This window comes from Hipposideros armiger, unplaced genomic scaffold, assembly GCF_001890085.2.
Source record: "Hipposideros armiger isolate ML-2016 unplaced genomic scaffold, ASM189008v1 scaffold_210, whole genome shotgun sequence".
In the NCBI taxonomy this organism is placed as follows: domain Eukaryota; kingdom Metazoa; phylum Chordata; class Mammalia; order Chiroptera; family Hipposideridae; genus Hipposideros; species Hipposideros armiger.
In genome coordinates, this window is record NW_017731560.1 from 2,577,570 (window position 1) to 2,592,983 (window position 15,414).

The window sequence follows — 15,414 nt, forward strand, 5'->3', positions numbered from 1 at the left end:
TACCCATAATGCACCCACCCAGCACTATACCAATCTCAGTAAAGAATTCAGAGGAAAAGGCCGGCCGAGTGGCGTGATGGTTAAGAACTGGCTTGGGACACCAGAGGGCCCCGGTTCGGATCCCACATATGAGGGCCAGTGACACTGCCCTCCACAGCTAAGATGCTGAACAACAGCTCAACCTGGAGCTGGGCTGCCGTGGGTCACCGGCAACGGCTTAGGCTGCAGCCCCTTTGGCAGTGGGTTGCCATGGGCTACTGTGTGTAGCCAGCAGCCAGCGTGAGTGGCCAGCAGCTGCAGTGAGCGGCCATCCAGAAGCCGGCAAGTGATCTGCCTCACCCGGGAAGAGCGCAATGATGGTGCCAACTTGGGCCAGTGAAGCAACATCCTCCACAACTAGACTGAAGAACAAAAGGACAGCAACTTGTCTGTTCCCCTTCCCCCAATTCCCCAGCACTGTTGCCATCCCCCCACAATTCCCCAATAAAAATCTTTAAAAAATAATTCAGAGGAAATACATCCACTCATTTATTCATTCATTTAACAAGTCTCTTTTGAGGACTTACTATGTGCCACACACTCTCCTAGCCTCTGAGGATACAGCAATGAACAAAACAGACAAGAATCTTGCCCACTGACAGTTGGCATCCTACCTGAATAATTCTTATGTAAGAGAAGTTGGATATCTGGCCTCAAAGACCTAATAATCTTCTTGGGCAGACTAAATAAATGAAATAAGAACAAAAACACAGTGTGAGTGCAGCTTCCACTGACATGCAACAGGAGAAGTTTGAAGGGGGGCTTGCAGCAAGGAGGAAGGTTCAATGGAGTAAGATCTGAGATGAGCCTCAAATGATGGAGTTTGATTCAGACCCTTAGTACTCAAAGTGTGCTCTAAGAATCAGCAGTATCGGCCTCACCTGCAAAATTGTTAGCAATGAAGAATCTTGCGCTCACTCCAGAGTTGCTAAATCAAAATCTGCACTTTAAAAAGAATCCCAGAGAATTTCTATGGACATTAAAGTTTAGGTGGCCCTGTGGGTTTTTGATCAGGCTGGCATTGTTGAGTGTGAACTGGGCGAGTGGGAAATAGACACTGGATTGGGGCCTCTCATCAGATCAGAAGTAGTGAGGGCCTGGAATTGGGAAACTAGGAGTAAGGAAAATGCAAATATATTCATCATCTGAATAGATAAGAAAATGTGGTGTATATACATGAAATGGAATATTATTCAACCATGAAAAAGATGGGCATCTTGCCCTTTGCAACAACATGGATGGACCTTGAGGGCATTATGCTTAGTGAGATAAGTCAGACCGAGAAAGACAAATACTGTATGATCTCACTTATATACGGAATCTAAAAAATACCTAACTTATGGAAACAAAGAGTAGATTGGTCGTTGGGAGGGGCAGGGAATGGGGGAAATTGGTGAAGGTGGTCAAAGGGCACCAACTTCCAGTTATAAAATGAAGAAGTTCTGGGGACCTAATGTTCAACATGGTAACTATAGTTAACAATATTGTTTTGTATATTTGAAAGTTGCCAACAGACTAGATCTTAAAAGTTAGAGATACTTGGGTTTGAATCCCCAGCTCTACCACTTCTTAATTGTGCAATATTTTGTGTCAAGTTATTTAAGCTCACTGAACCTTTTTCTTCATCTGTAAAATGGGGAGAAAGCAATATGATCTCCCTTGTAAAGATTCAATAAGGTAACATTTTGTCCCTGGCACAAAGAAAATGGCATCCATGAATAATAATGATATTGACAACAATAGTATGCTATCTTTGAAAAGATTCAAAAAGAACAACAGCAAAAAAACATTAATTGAGTGTCTACTAGGGCCCCAATACTGTGTTGTGTACAGACCTACCACAACCTGCAAGGTAGGGAACTTCATCCTCATTTTAAATTGGCACTCGGATATTGCATTTTAAGAATGTAATTAACCCCTTGTGGGTTCACAGAGGTCCCTTCATAATGAGATTCTTGAAATTGCTATTACCATTGTTAATGTTATTATTAAGGTACTCTCAAAAGAGCTTGTCTCCCTCCTGGAGTGCACCGCGAAATGGGGTGGTGGCAGGGAGTTGCTAGAGCCACTGCTGTGTATGCTGAGTTCAATAAATAGGCAAGGCTGGGCCGGCCAAGTGGCTCAGTTGGTTAAGAGTTTACTCAAGAGTGCGAGCTCTGAGCAACAGCAGTTCGATTCCCAGCCAGAGCTGAGGTGACACTGAACTGCCAACAGGTGGCAGGATGGCTCAGCTAAAAAAAAAATAATAATAAAAGGCACCTACTGATCACCTTCATTGATTTTTCTGCGGGTGTACCATCTGTTTTCCAACTTCCCTCTCTCTTAAATGTGTAGAACTTGTGATGAACAGAAGCCCCAGTATGGCCACCCCTCACCAAAGCATAGACGAAGAGGTAGGTGCAGCTTCAGATTTAAGTCACCTGAAGCATGTCTGGGGGCGGGAGATCCGGAAAGCATCAGAATGGCTACGGATCTGCCCAGTGGCGCGGACCCAGGCAGGGAGACCCCCACCGCGGGAATGGGTAGGGGTCCACCGTCTCCGTGGCTCTCTGTGCCCGCACCCTCGGTCAGATTGGGAAGCCAAGAAGGACTTCCAACACTCCCCAAGTTTTAACTCAAGACGTCTCCGAGGCTGCGTGTGTCCCAGCCTCGTACGCCTGCCTGCAACGTGGCCGCGTCTAGGACGCCCTCATAACCCCAGAGTCCCCCTAACTTTTCTATTATCTCTCCAGGCCGACTCGTGTTCCAGGTCCCCCAGTCCCCGGGTTCTCCTCTCCGCGTGCGGGGAGAGTCGTCCCCTTCTCAGGCTCCAGCAACCCCAGGCAAGCCTCTACACTCGGAACCTTAGCTCTCCTGACACCGCCCGACTGCGGGGCGGGGGCAGGGCCAACGGAGGAACCGCCCCCAAACGCCTCCCCCGCCAGGCGAGCGGGCGGGTTGCTGGGGCGCCTCCACCTCCTCTTCCTAAAGCGGCTGGGCGCAGACGAGCGGCATCACTCGAGCCCCGGTCCCAGCTACCGCCACACACAGCGCCCCGCATTCAGGAGGAGGAGCAGCAGAGGAGGCGGCGGCAACCGCGGCCGACGGGCGCCAGAAAGGTAGACTGAGTCCCAGGGAGTAGCGCCGCGAACTCCCCACCTCCCAGCCCGGGGCTAAGCGCCACTAGCCCAGTAACCCCACTTCTGTGTGTCCTTCCAGGCCCGGGTCGAAAAGCCTGGGAGGGCCGCCGAAATACCCCCCGGAGGAGGAGCCAGTCCCAGCTCAAGGCGCCACCGCCGCAGAAGCAGTGCGGAGCAGCAGTCGCCTTCATGGCCCACTCACCGGTGGCGGTCCAAGTGCCCGGGATGCAGGTGAGGAAGCCCAGGCCTGCCCCGCCGCCCACGTGACTACCCCAGAGCTCCGTGCGCACTCCTTACTGGGCATCGGCGTCGAGAGGCGGCCTCAGGGCTCCCCCGAAGGCAGGGCCGGGCGCTAAGGCCAGGTGACCTGGGAATTGGGCTATAAGTGTTTCCTGGCGTTCAGGCTTTGCACTACGTTGGGAAGGCGGGGGAGGGACTGAGGCGCGCAACGAGGTGAGGATGGGGGGCGGGGGGCGTTATAAAAATAGGCCAGAGCGAGACACCTGCGCCTGCTGAGCGTGGTACCCTTGAGGATTGGAGGCGGGAATACTTAACTTGGGAGAGATGGAGGTGTCTCGGAATTTGTGGAGCAAAACGCAAGTTGTGCCCCCTGCCAAACACAGAAGTTGGAGTGGAGCAAGACAAGGGGGTGTCGGTGGCGGCGGCGTTAAATCGGTCTCTTCCTGTGTGCGTAGAGCGAAGTGACTCCTTTTCCCCTTTTGGTGCCGCTTCTTAAGGGCGTAGTTATATCTCGCTACCCACCTGGCCCAACCCATAGTGCAGCGTGAGAAATGTTGGGTCCCATATCAGAGTCGCCTAGGAGATGACTCTCCAGCCCCCTCCCCTGCCTTTCCCACAAAATGACTGTTGCATGTGGTTAAGGGAAGCTTTTTGTCCTGGACAAGGGACTACTGCATGGCACCCAAGTTCTTCCTGAAGATCTACCCCCCTGCCCCTTATATTTTCATTTTATTAAAGAAGAAATAAGCTATGTTCATACTTTTTATGCTGTTAATGGTTTTAAATTGGTGCATTTAAAGCTATCTACTAAATGTTACCCAAGTCTACGAACTTATAAGCATTCACATTTTTTCCCTATGCTACATAGCCTAAACAACCCATTTATGAATAACTCAGACTAGAAACACTAAAGCCTCAGTCCCTTATTATCTTCTAAAAATGTGAAAGCAAACTTTTCTCAAGTTCAGAAAAAAATGTTTATAGTAGTAAATAGCTTATGTTTTAGTAGCAATCAAAGAGCTGTGGATACGGGCCTCAATTTACTAATTGATGCGTGGAATTCATCTTTTAAAAAAGCAGTTGGTCACATTTTATGCATGATCACAAAAGAGTGATTTTTAAGATACTTCCCCAGAAAAGGACCATCTGTGTCTGACATATACCTAACCAAAGACTCCTGTGTATCCTAAGCACCAGGCCTTTTAACTGAATATCGTCTGTGTCGAGTCCCAGGAAGTTGGTGTGTATTTAATAAAAAAAAACAGAGGAAGAAAAATGGTAATGAGAAATATTTGGGCTTTTAAAAAGGTTAATCCACTCAAGCTTTACAAAATGCCTCACACTTTCTTCTTCTCAGGCCACCCCCCTTCCCTTCCTTTTTCCCCCCATCCACCCTGGCCCACACCCCATTCATTCAGTTCTGCCTTTGATTGTATCAAGGGAATTGGAAGTTTGCAATACTAACTGTGGGTTTGCTCTGTCTGATGTGGAGGAAAGTGTGAAAAATTGCCCACTGTACCCTCCTTTCCATTATGTGGAGATGTACAGATGTAAAGTTTGTCTCTGAGAGTTTCCAGCCATTTCTCTCCATTGTGTGTGCAAGCCTGCATGTCTACGTCAGCAGTGAATGCCTCCCCTTCAGGTTTGTGATTCTGAAAAACTGAGCTAAAGAGAAAATAGTTTCTGGTCTTTATTTCATTTGTCTTGACTTTATTTGATTTATATGGTTTCGGAACTGCTTGCCGTTAAGTATTTCTTATTGCTCCCTGCTTTGTTGAATTATCTGAGTTCCTATCTCTTGAATTTTTAAATGTTAATTAAGGTGTTTTAGAATGTGAATCACGAATTTTAAATGACAAACTCTGCCTTTCACTTTATGCCTTCCCAAAGTTGTGATTATTTTGTCCAACCTAATTTGGAGAGGGCAGCCATCTCAATATTAGCAAAGAAGAAAGGAATATTTATTTGTCACTTTTTTCGTCTTAGTTAAAGTGGTAAATTCTTAGCTTCTTATTTCCATTTTCTTTGTAGATGTGGTTCTTAAGCATTTGGTGCAACACAAAACATTTTCCACAGTTAAAATTGTACAGTACCCTAAAAATAAATTTGATGGCATGCAGTGTGACTCCTGAGCCTAGATTTCTTTTACTATTCTTTTGTTAAAAAATATTGCATTAGGAGGTGCAGAACTACATCATGGCCTTGTGAAATTTTCCGAAAATTTTGTTAAAGAGTTAGGAGCAACTTTTAGACCTTTAGAGTAGTAAGAAAACTTGAGTTAGCCATGTGTTCTTGAAATTAATGTATAGTATTTCCACAAATCATGGTGAAGTGGTTGACTGGCCTGTAACTTTTTAACAGTTTATTTTAGAGAATTATGAAGATTGATGGAAAAATGATTTTTCCAGAAATAAAAACAAAATGACTTGATCCACAGTGTTTTTCTCCCTTCCCCTCCCCCCAGGAGAGACATGAAGTAAAAGCTGAGCTACCTGTTCTATCACTTAAGACTTCCAGCATTCCTGACTTTCAAACAAAGAAATTTCTGTTGCCACTAGTTTAAAATAGAAAAGAAACTTGGAGTGATGAAAGGAAACCCAGGATTTGGTCCAGTTCAAACTCTTCCTTATGAATTAGTTATTCAAACTCATTGTTGATATTTCTTAATATCGTGGTAATGAACATTTTTGCCATATTACACCAAGTGTTGAGGATATGAATTTTTTTGTACTTAATTTGTGCTTACTTCTTTAGTATATAACTAAAAGAATTTTCCATACCAGGAGCTAAACTCAAAAAAAATATTAAAGCACAACTTTTAAAAAAATAAACCAATAAACTTGTTCATTTCCACTCAAATAGTTATTCTTTATTGACTTAAAACATGTTTTTTTTTTTCTTTGAAGTTTTCAGTTATAAATCACACTTAAGTTTAAGGTAGTTCCCCTTAGAACCACATTAGTATTTATAAAGACAAGTATTCTAAATTGGTTGTTAAATCTTTCGTAAAATGTAGGTAGAAACATCAATGTTCAGTGAAATGTTGAATTGGAGTACTAAGTGTTGTTATGTTATGCCTATTGTATATAACAGTGTTAAAATATAAAATATAAAAATATATATTTTAAAGTTCCTGATAAAGAATTTAAATTAAATTAGCTTTCATGTATCTTTAATATGATCAACTTGGTACAATTTTTTTTAAGATTTTATTGAGGAATTGCGGGAGGGGAACAGCATTGGGGAATCGGGGAAGGGGAACAGACAAGTTGCTGTCGTTTTTGTTCTTCAGTCTAGTAGTGGAGGACGTCGCTTCCCTGGCCCATATTGGTATTATCATTGCGCTCTTCCCGGGTGAGGCAGATCTGTCGCTGGCCTCTGGACAGCCTCTCACAGCGGCTCTTGGCAGCTCACACCGGCTGCCGGCCGCTCACGGTAACTCACTGCAGCAGGGGCTGCAGCCTACGCCGTCAACTCATGGCAGGTCGAGCTGTTGTTCACCATCTTAGCTGTAGAGGGCAGTGTCACTGGCCCTCATGTCGAATCCGAACCGGGGTCCTGCTGCTCAGGGCCACTCTGCTGGTCCAACTTGGTACAATTTTTAAATGGTTATTATTTGAGGTGTGAGATAGAAATGAAGTTTAAGGATTAGTGAAAACTTTATTGAAGACTTTTATCTAAGAGATAGAAAACATTGCCTTGCATCTGTGAACTTAGTTACTGGGTTCTGGGAAGGATACAGAAGTATACTACATGATCTCTGCCCTTCAAGAACTTAAAATGTTGTTGGGGGTTAAGTCTAGCACATGAAATATCAAGTATGAAAAGTCTGTGATACACCATATAATAGAATTTCTGACTGGAAAAGGTGAAGGCTTACTTACAGAACGTAAACTGACCCCAGAGGATTGTTAGGAACCACATTGGAAAGAGCATTTCCAAGCAGGGAAATATCCTGACCAAAGGCATGGAGACAGGGAAGGGTATATCCGCAAGTGTGTGTGCACACAGTCTCTGAGAGTGGGATAAAATCACTTGGACTATGTATGATGCAGAATTCCTCCAGAGAAATAATAAGAGGTAAGATTGAAAGACTTGATTGGGTCAAGATTGTGTTGGTTCTTGAATATTAGGAAGGATTTTGGTCTTTGGATTAAACATTTCTGAGTAAGGGAGATTCAGTGAACAAAGTTAAATATAGGAAGAGAAATCTCAAGACTGGATGAATGGATAAACTGGAGAATGGAGAGATTTGAGGCAGTTTGATCTACTGAGGCTATTTCAGTGGGACAATAAGTATGTGCAGATGCAGTGGGCCTTGCATTGACTGACTGCCTTCCACAGGCCTAGTGCTGTGAAGAAAAAAATATAATTACCAGACTTAATAATTAGTTAGTTACAGATGGAGGAATCCAAGCCTTTGTGGTATTGAATATGGGGAACTGGGAGGATTATGGTACATCCGAAAGAACTGGAAAGTCAGAGCGAAGAACCAGATCTAGTAGGAAGTTAATGATTTCTGTTTGAGACTTGTGAGGTTTGAGGTAACAGTGGGATGACAAAGTAAATATGTAGAACAATATGTCTGTTACCTTAATTGTGATGATTTCATAGATGTATGTATATGCCCAAATTCATCAAATAGTATACGTTAAATATGTACATTTTTGTACATCAATATACCTCAATAAAGCTGGTTTTTTTTTAATCCAGCCAGTACTCGAAAACATAGATATGGAGCTTTAGTCAATCATCAGACATTTACTGAACACTTACTATATGCTAGTCTGTTTACTTGAAACTGAAGGATGGGAGCAACCAAGGAGGGAGAGGGTTGTAATACCAGAGAAAATATTTGGAAGTGAGGGCCCTCATGAGACAAGAAATACAGGTGAATGATTAGCTTGTAAGAAAAGTAACAGTGACTTTTGGATGCATGGAAGGATGATAAAATTTGTCAGGATCCAGAGAGAGTTAACTGGGGGGAATTCTTCAACTCTCATCATGAAACCTAAATTGGAGAAGGAATTCAGTTTGGTTCCAGAATCTAGTATGTGGAGTGCTCAACTCCCATATACCTTCTGAAGGGATTAATCAGCTTTGCAATTTGAGGTGGAAGGAAGTGGAAAACATTGCATTGCATTGATAAAGCAAACCATTGTCCTTGTTGGTGAGTGGTTGATACAGAGATGTTGAATATGCTAATGATAAAGGTAGAAGACCAGCTGGGACATAATAATCCAAAACAGTTGTTAGCTGGGAGAGTTGAAGGTAGCTGGAAGGTTTGGGGTTAGGGAGTTAGGGGCTGTAGGGAGAGTAAACAGTAACTGAGCATGGTAAAACATTGCCTTGCACACTAATGAGGGTCTAGAAATGGCACTTGCAGACAAAGGTCCATCATGTACTTCCCTTGCTTGAGTCATAGAAAATGAGAGAATATAATTTAGCTGGTACTTAGGAATCATTGAATATTGTGATAATGTGGGTTATTGTTTTTAATTCTGCCTTTCATTTATTCAGTGACCTGGAGCAAATCATCTACAAAACGGGGAATAATAAACACTGCATTTCTTTTGCATCAATAAGATGTTATTAAGATGAATTAACTATCATCCATGGAATATATTTTGAGCTCCTTTATAAAAGGTGTTATGATATACATGGACATTTCATCCTGCAAAACAATGCTAGGCTAATCACATGAAAACACTGTCACTATCTCATCCCTCTCCTGCTTGGTAATCCACATTTTTCTATTAAAATCCAGTCATTGCCCCGTCCGCCCGCCCCACGCCCCCCCCACACACACACACAAACACATGCCACTACCACCACCAGACCCAAAATTCTCTGCTCAGCTTTCCAGGCTTTCTGTTATCTGGCTTTTCTGTACAGATCTAAATTTAGTTATCACTACTATCCAACAAGAAATCCCTTTTGTTCTACCATGCCAGTTACAATTCAGTAATCACTGACTGACCAAATCCTACCTGATTTTCAAGGTCTCCATGAACTTTCTGTAAATGTTCCAGGCTACAGAAATCTCCCATTTCCAAGCACCTATTATATCTATTGTCAGTAGCAGACAGCCTAGTCCTTGATTTATGGGCTGCCTTCGATTTTCTTTAATTATATATGTTATACTTGTCTACAAACTAGGTTGTAAATTTCTTGAAGGCAAGGACCACGTATTTTACTTTTTCTCATACCATTAGGTATGAATTATATGTAAAAATGTTGGCTAATGAGTGCAGCGTAGATTAGATTTTTCTAACTTTTATCCATTCTGTTTCTTTAAACATATTGTTAATGTTTGAATTCTTGTAGCTCATGAAGGCTAATTTATATGTATGCAATGTAGACTCTTTGTACTTGCTAAAATGATTTTATTGTATTATATGTAATATGTCTAACAAAATATACTTCTAACTAATCAGCTGTCCACACACTGAAGCTCATTCCCTTGCCTTCCAAGGCCTTTGAGAGAATAAAGAGCCTCATTGCTTTCCTAGTAACTAGAGCTGATTTCAGACAAATTTGTGTCTTTGTGAGAAATAGCCCCTTGTCCCTTCCCTCTCTTTCCACCTCCCTCAAAACAAACAAATAAATAAAAGAAACTACTTCTCTGCCCCAGCTGTCACATTAGAAAGAGTCTGATAAATTTCAATCAGAGTAAGGTATTTTTGATTAATGGCTTAGGGTATGACCTCTCCCATGGATGTTCATATTTTACAGGGAATAGTGCCTTAAAAAAGGAAATCTAATAGAATTTCAGACAGCTTGATAGTTTTTGACTGAGTTGTGTCTTTTGAAACAGTGGTTTTACAAATTTTATTTGTTGCTAAAAATAGAGTTAGGAGAACAAAGCTTAACACTATTTTTAGGTATGATGAAACAAACTCCTTTTCATTTCTCATCATTAAGTCCCAAAGAATTTCCACCACAGGGACATATAAAACAATGTCTCTAAGGAATGCTATGAGGTCACTCATTTTTAAAAGAACAAATAATCAATAAAATATGCACTACTAAAATTTGAACTCCATCTTAAGTACATCTCTCATTTGGCCATCTGCCCTTGTAGGTACTATGTGGTAGGGACCACATCTTTGAATTAATGCTTGTAGAAATCAAACATTTAAAAAAGATATTAACTAATTCATCTCAACAATCCTATGAACTAGGAAAAGTTATCCAATAGGAAAATGCCTTCAGATTTGGATTTAAAAACCAAACAGCTCATTGCTGGCCAGCTCTACCCATCATCCTGTTTGTTGTCCCTCCCCCAAATCTCATACAATTGAGGTGGATTACCTGATTTGCACATTCAAAGAAACCAGAAAACCTTGTGCAGAGCAGATGCTGGCCTCCTCTATTCCTGCCTGTCTCCCCCCACCGCCTCTCACCAGCATTTACTTCACTGGAGATGGAGCTACCCTCCCCCTCCCTCAGCCTTTTCTGAACTTATTCCAGCACTACTAGACAGTAGCCTGCTGGCTCTTTATTTCCTTCATTTATCATATGATCATGGATTTGAGTGATTTGTGTCCTCAAATATGAGATTAGCCACTGGTATGGCATAGCTCTGGATATTCTAGCACAATTACAACAAAATTGTGATTCATACTTCTTGGGGACTAGAGTAAGTAAAATTGTAGACAGCTTAGGCGAAACAGTTGCAAATATTCTAATTATCTTTTTTTCAGTGTCCACTTTCCTCCTTTGTGGTCAAGTAACTTCAAAAATGTGCTGCTGAGGAAATCCAAGGCATTATATTTTTGTCTTTTTCCCGTGAAAAAAAAATGTTTACAGAAAAACTTTTCAACCCTTTCTTTGTGACCCTCGTAAGAGAGATTGTGTGTTCTTAGTGTTATTTTTTTTCTTTCCAAGTCCCTTTCACCTATTAAAAAAAAGTGTGGAAAAGAAATATGTAAAACCCTATCAATTGAAAATGCAAATGACTGAAAAAAGTAGGATTTAAATCTACCATCGTTGGATTTTTCACTTTGTTTATACAGAACAATAGAGTGTCTAGCTGAAAAATAACAGTTGCTTTGAATTATAGGAACAGCTTACCAGTATCAACTTAATGAAGTTTTACTGGATTTGAAATCCATACCACACTAGATGTGTTAGGGAATTTCTGAGCACACTAGTGAATTACTCTACCAGGTTTCAATAGTGCCTGGTAACACAATCCTAGGAGTGATTTTTTGGCAGGTGGAGGAAATACTTCAAGGACATCTAGACACATCCAGATTTTTCTTTGAAAATGCATTTTTGAGTTGCTCTGTTAGTGCCTTTTTTATTCCCCTCCCCCAGCTTTCCATTAAACCATTGGCTTTGGGACATATCACTTTACAGTATGTTATATTAAGCTGGAACTTAACTGCTTGGTGCAGTATAGTATAATTAACACAGCAGTGGGTGATGGGGAAGGGGTGGGCAATTCAGATAATCAGGTGGGGCATAAGTTGTTACTAATGCAAAATAATTCTGGAGAGCTGAGCCAATAGAAACTATAGTCATAATTTCTTCCCAAAGCCTCTGCCTCATCATTATGGCTGCCCACTAGAGCTGGGAGAGTTTGTAGACTTCCTGGTCTCAATTTCCTGCTGCCTGCCTTAGCTTTAAGCAGAAGCACAAAAGAAACCAATCAGCAAAGCATGCACACATGCTACTAAGTATGGTGATAGAAAATAGAACTTTGACCTTTTGTGGTTAAGGAGGCTACAGTCAGTGTGTCTGGCAGCCTCAGGGAGAGATGCATATTTCCGATGTATGCTTTGTAAGTGCTGTGACCCCATGGGAAAAACAGTTAGCAAACTCATTAATTAGGGTCCTGTCTTAGTGTGAGTTCAAATCCTTTGTTTGAACTGCACTCTGAGCCTTCCTACGTGCCTGTCAGTAAGTGGTAATATATTGGACTTTCCCAGGTTGCATACTGGTGATCCAGGTTTGATGTTTTTACATGCTTAGTCTTCATGAACAACGGGGTGTGATTTAAGCTAGAAAATTATTTCCAGCAATGTTTGAAAGCCTACTTAGTGTAGGACATGGTACTTGATGCCTATCTTGGAGATACAAAAAGTATAAGAGTCCCTGACCTCAAGAAGTTTATACTGTAACTGGAGAGACTGCACACTAATACACTGAGAAATCGAAAATCACAGAGCAACACTGATCGATCCCAACTGGGAGAGACACTGATATAGAACATTCCAAGGGAGGCTGGACTAAGGAAAGGATCTATCATTTATGGAGTACCTTTCTGGTAGGCATTTGTGCTTTTGCCACTGCACAGCATTGCTTGTAGGCAGGGCAGCCTTCAGTGGACCCTTAAAGGAGAGTGGGAGACAGGCAGGAGAAAAGGACAAAGGGGCACACACAAGGTTCCTTCTGTAACAGGTTTGAGGTTGGTGCTTATTGCCATGAACTGTTAGGACCAAATTATAAAAGGCCTTGAATGCCAGACTGAGACAGTTCTGTTTAACCCAGTCTACAACAAGGAGTTTTTGGGCAAGAACGTGAACTGATGAAAGCAATGTTTTTTTCTTGTTTGTTTATTTTTGGAAGATTGAATTATGCCTCCAACCCAACAGGCTGGGTTGGAGAAGGGGGAAGTCTAGATAAAATAAGCAAATATTGTAATAGCTCAGGCTTTAGTTGATAAGGATTTGATCCAGGGCAGTGATGGTCAAACTTTAGCATGCATCAGAACCACCTGAGGGTTTGTTAAAATACAGACAGCCAGGCCCCATCTCTAGAATTTCTGATTCAGTAAGTTTGCAGTGGGGTCTGTGAATTTGCATTTCTAATAAGTTTCCACCTGTTCTGCTGGTCTGGGGACCTCTCTGAGCACCACTCAAGGTAGACTTATCAGACTTTGGTGACTAATTGGACATGGAAAGGAAAGAAACATGACCAGGAGAGTGAAGACTCAAAGGTATGGCTGAGTTTGAAAGAAAATGGGTTCATTTTTAGAAATGCTGAATTATAAGTGCTGGCCACACATCCAAACAGACGCAATTAGTAACAGGTGTGTTCATGCATGAAGATGGAAATTGGAGGTCCTGCATGAAAATGTAGTTGATGAAATTGTGAGAAATTAAAATAACATGATTTCCAATTGTCCTTCCAAGAAGCCAAACTCAACTTTGAGTTAAATTCTACAGCTTCCAAAATCTCAGTCACCCATCATCACTTCTGTTTTCTTCGACCCAGGCAAGTTTGACAGCTTAGTAAATGCTCTTATCTTCAAATGCAAACACTTTTATTAAGCACATGAAATCTATCTGTGCTTACAGTTGTGAACATGCAATGTGGCTGAAGTACAATATAATGCCAGTGTTCTAAGTGCCAGTAAGTGGCAATATTTCCCCCAAAGATAGACATTTTTAAGTTTTTCCCAATTTTGATACACCTCACCAATTTTTATTGTTTAGAATCCCTTCCCCTCACCATGTTATTACCCACCCCCCAAACACTCTTGAACTTAATAACTCTGGGCTGCTATTATGTCAAACATACCCATTCACAGTCATGGCTTTGGAAGCCAACTTGTTTACATATATAAATTCCTGGAGAGGAGAGGAAGTTACTTCTGAATCTTTAAGGAAATATCAAACCACTTTCTAAATGGCTTTTCTGACTCCAGCTTATGCTCTCCAAAACGTTCTCTATACCTGTCAGATTAATATATTACCATTTGCCAACAGGTACCCTATAGGAAAGCTCAGAGCTTAGTTCAAAGGATTAGAGCTGAAAATAAGAGAAGCAAATAGGGCCTACTTAATGCGTTTGCCCACCCCAAACAATATGAGCAAACTTGATGACGCACCTCATTCATGAGCCTTGGACCTAAATCACTTTTCAGTTTCTATAGTGAACACACAACCAACAAAAACAAAATTACCCTTCAGAATAAAAGATTTGCCACCAATGAGGATGTTCAAATACATGTGCGAAAACTCTGCACTTAAAATTCAACATTTCTAAAAATGAACCCATTTTCTTTCAAATTCAAATTCAGCCATATCCTTGAGTCTTCACTCTCTGGCCATGTTTCTTTCCTTTCCATATTCAATTAGTCACCAAAGTCTGTTAGTCTTCCTTGACTGGTGGTCTAAACACATTTTAATGGATGTTTAATTATCATTAGAATAAATTTCTTGAGTCCCTAGGTGACTTGCCCTCCATTTAGGGAATACAGTTTGTTTGGGTATGAAAATTCTGATATGTTTACCTTATACTTCACACCTCTTATGTGGTAACTGTCTCTTTTCCAGGATACTTAATTACACTTGTGGCCCATTTTTCATTATTCAGGGTGGTAGGTTAAAGGGTTTTTTTGGAGAAAATTGATGGGTGTGTGTATATACTCGTATGCACATGCAATGTACAGTTGACCCTTGAACAACACAGGGGTTAGGGACATTGACCCCCGTGCAGTTGGAAATCCCTATATAAATGTTGACCCCCAAAAAACTTAACTTCAATCGTCTCTTGGTATCCGCAGGGAACTGGTTTCAGGACACCCCTTGGAACAGATACCAAAATCCTTGGATGCTCAAGTCCTTTATATGAAAAACCATAGAACAGTGCATACCATCAGCCCTCAGCATCTGCAGATTCCCAACTGTGGAAAATACTGTTTTCCATCAGTGGTTGGTTGAATCTGTGGATACAGAGAGCCGAATGCATATTTATTGAAAAAACATCTACACATAAATGGACCCACATAGTTCAAACCTGTTGTTGTTCAAGGGTCAACTTGAACACTATAGTGTGCATGAAGTATATTTTGTGTCTGAAAACACTTTTACTATTCAAGAAAATAAGGCTGAACATTTGCCTATAGAGTTTTTTTTTTTTAAAGATTTTTATTGGGGGAATGGGAACAGTGCTGGAGAATTGAGGGAAGGGGAACAGACAAGTTGCTGTTGTCTTGTTCTTCAATCTAGTTGTGGAGGATGTTGCTTCACTGGCCCAAGTTGGCACCATCATTGCGCTCTTC

At 41.6% G+C, this 15,414-nt stretch overlaps 1 protein-coding gene across 1 annotated transcript in view; it reads left to right on the forward strand.

Annotated features, from left to right (window-relative positions):
- The first annotated feature begins 2,984 nt into the window (after positions 1-2,984).
- STK26 (serine/threonine kinase 26) overlaps positions 2,985-15,414 on the forward strand; it is a 60,087-nt gene continuing 47,657 nt past the window's right edge. The window contains exons 1-2 of the mRNA XM_019653895.1: positions 2,985-3,137; positions 3,238-3,389. Coding sequence (XP_019509440.1) covers positions 3,348-3,389 — 42 coding nt within the window. The 5' untranslated portion in view covers positions 2,985-3,137; positions 3,238-3,347. The remainder of the gene's footprint in view (positions 3,138-3,237; positions 3,390-15,414) is intronic.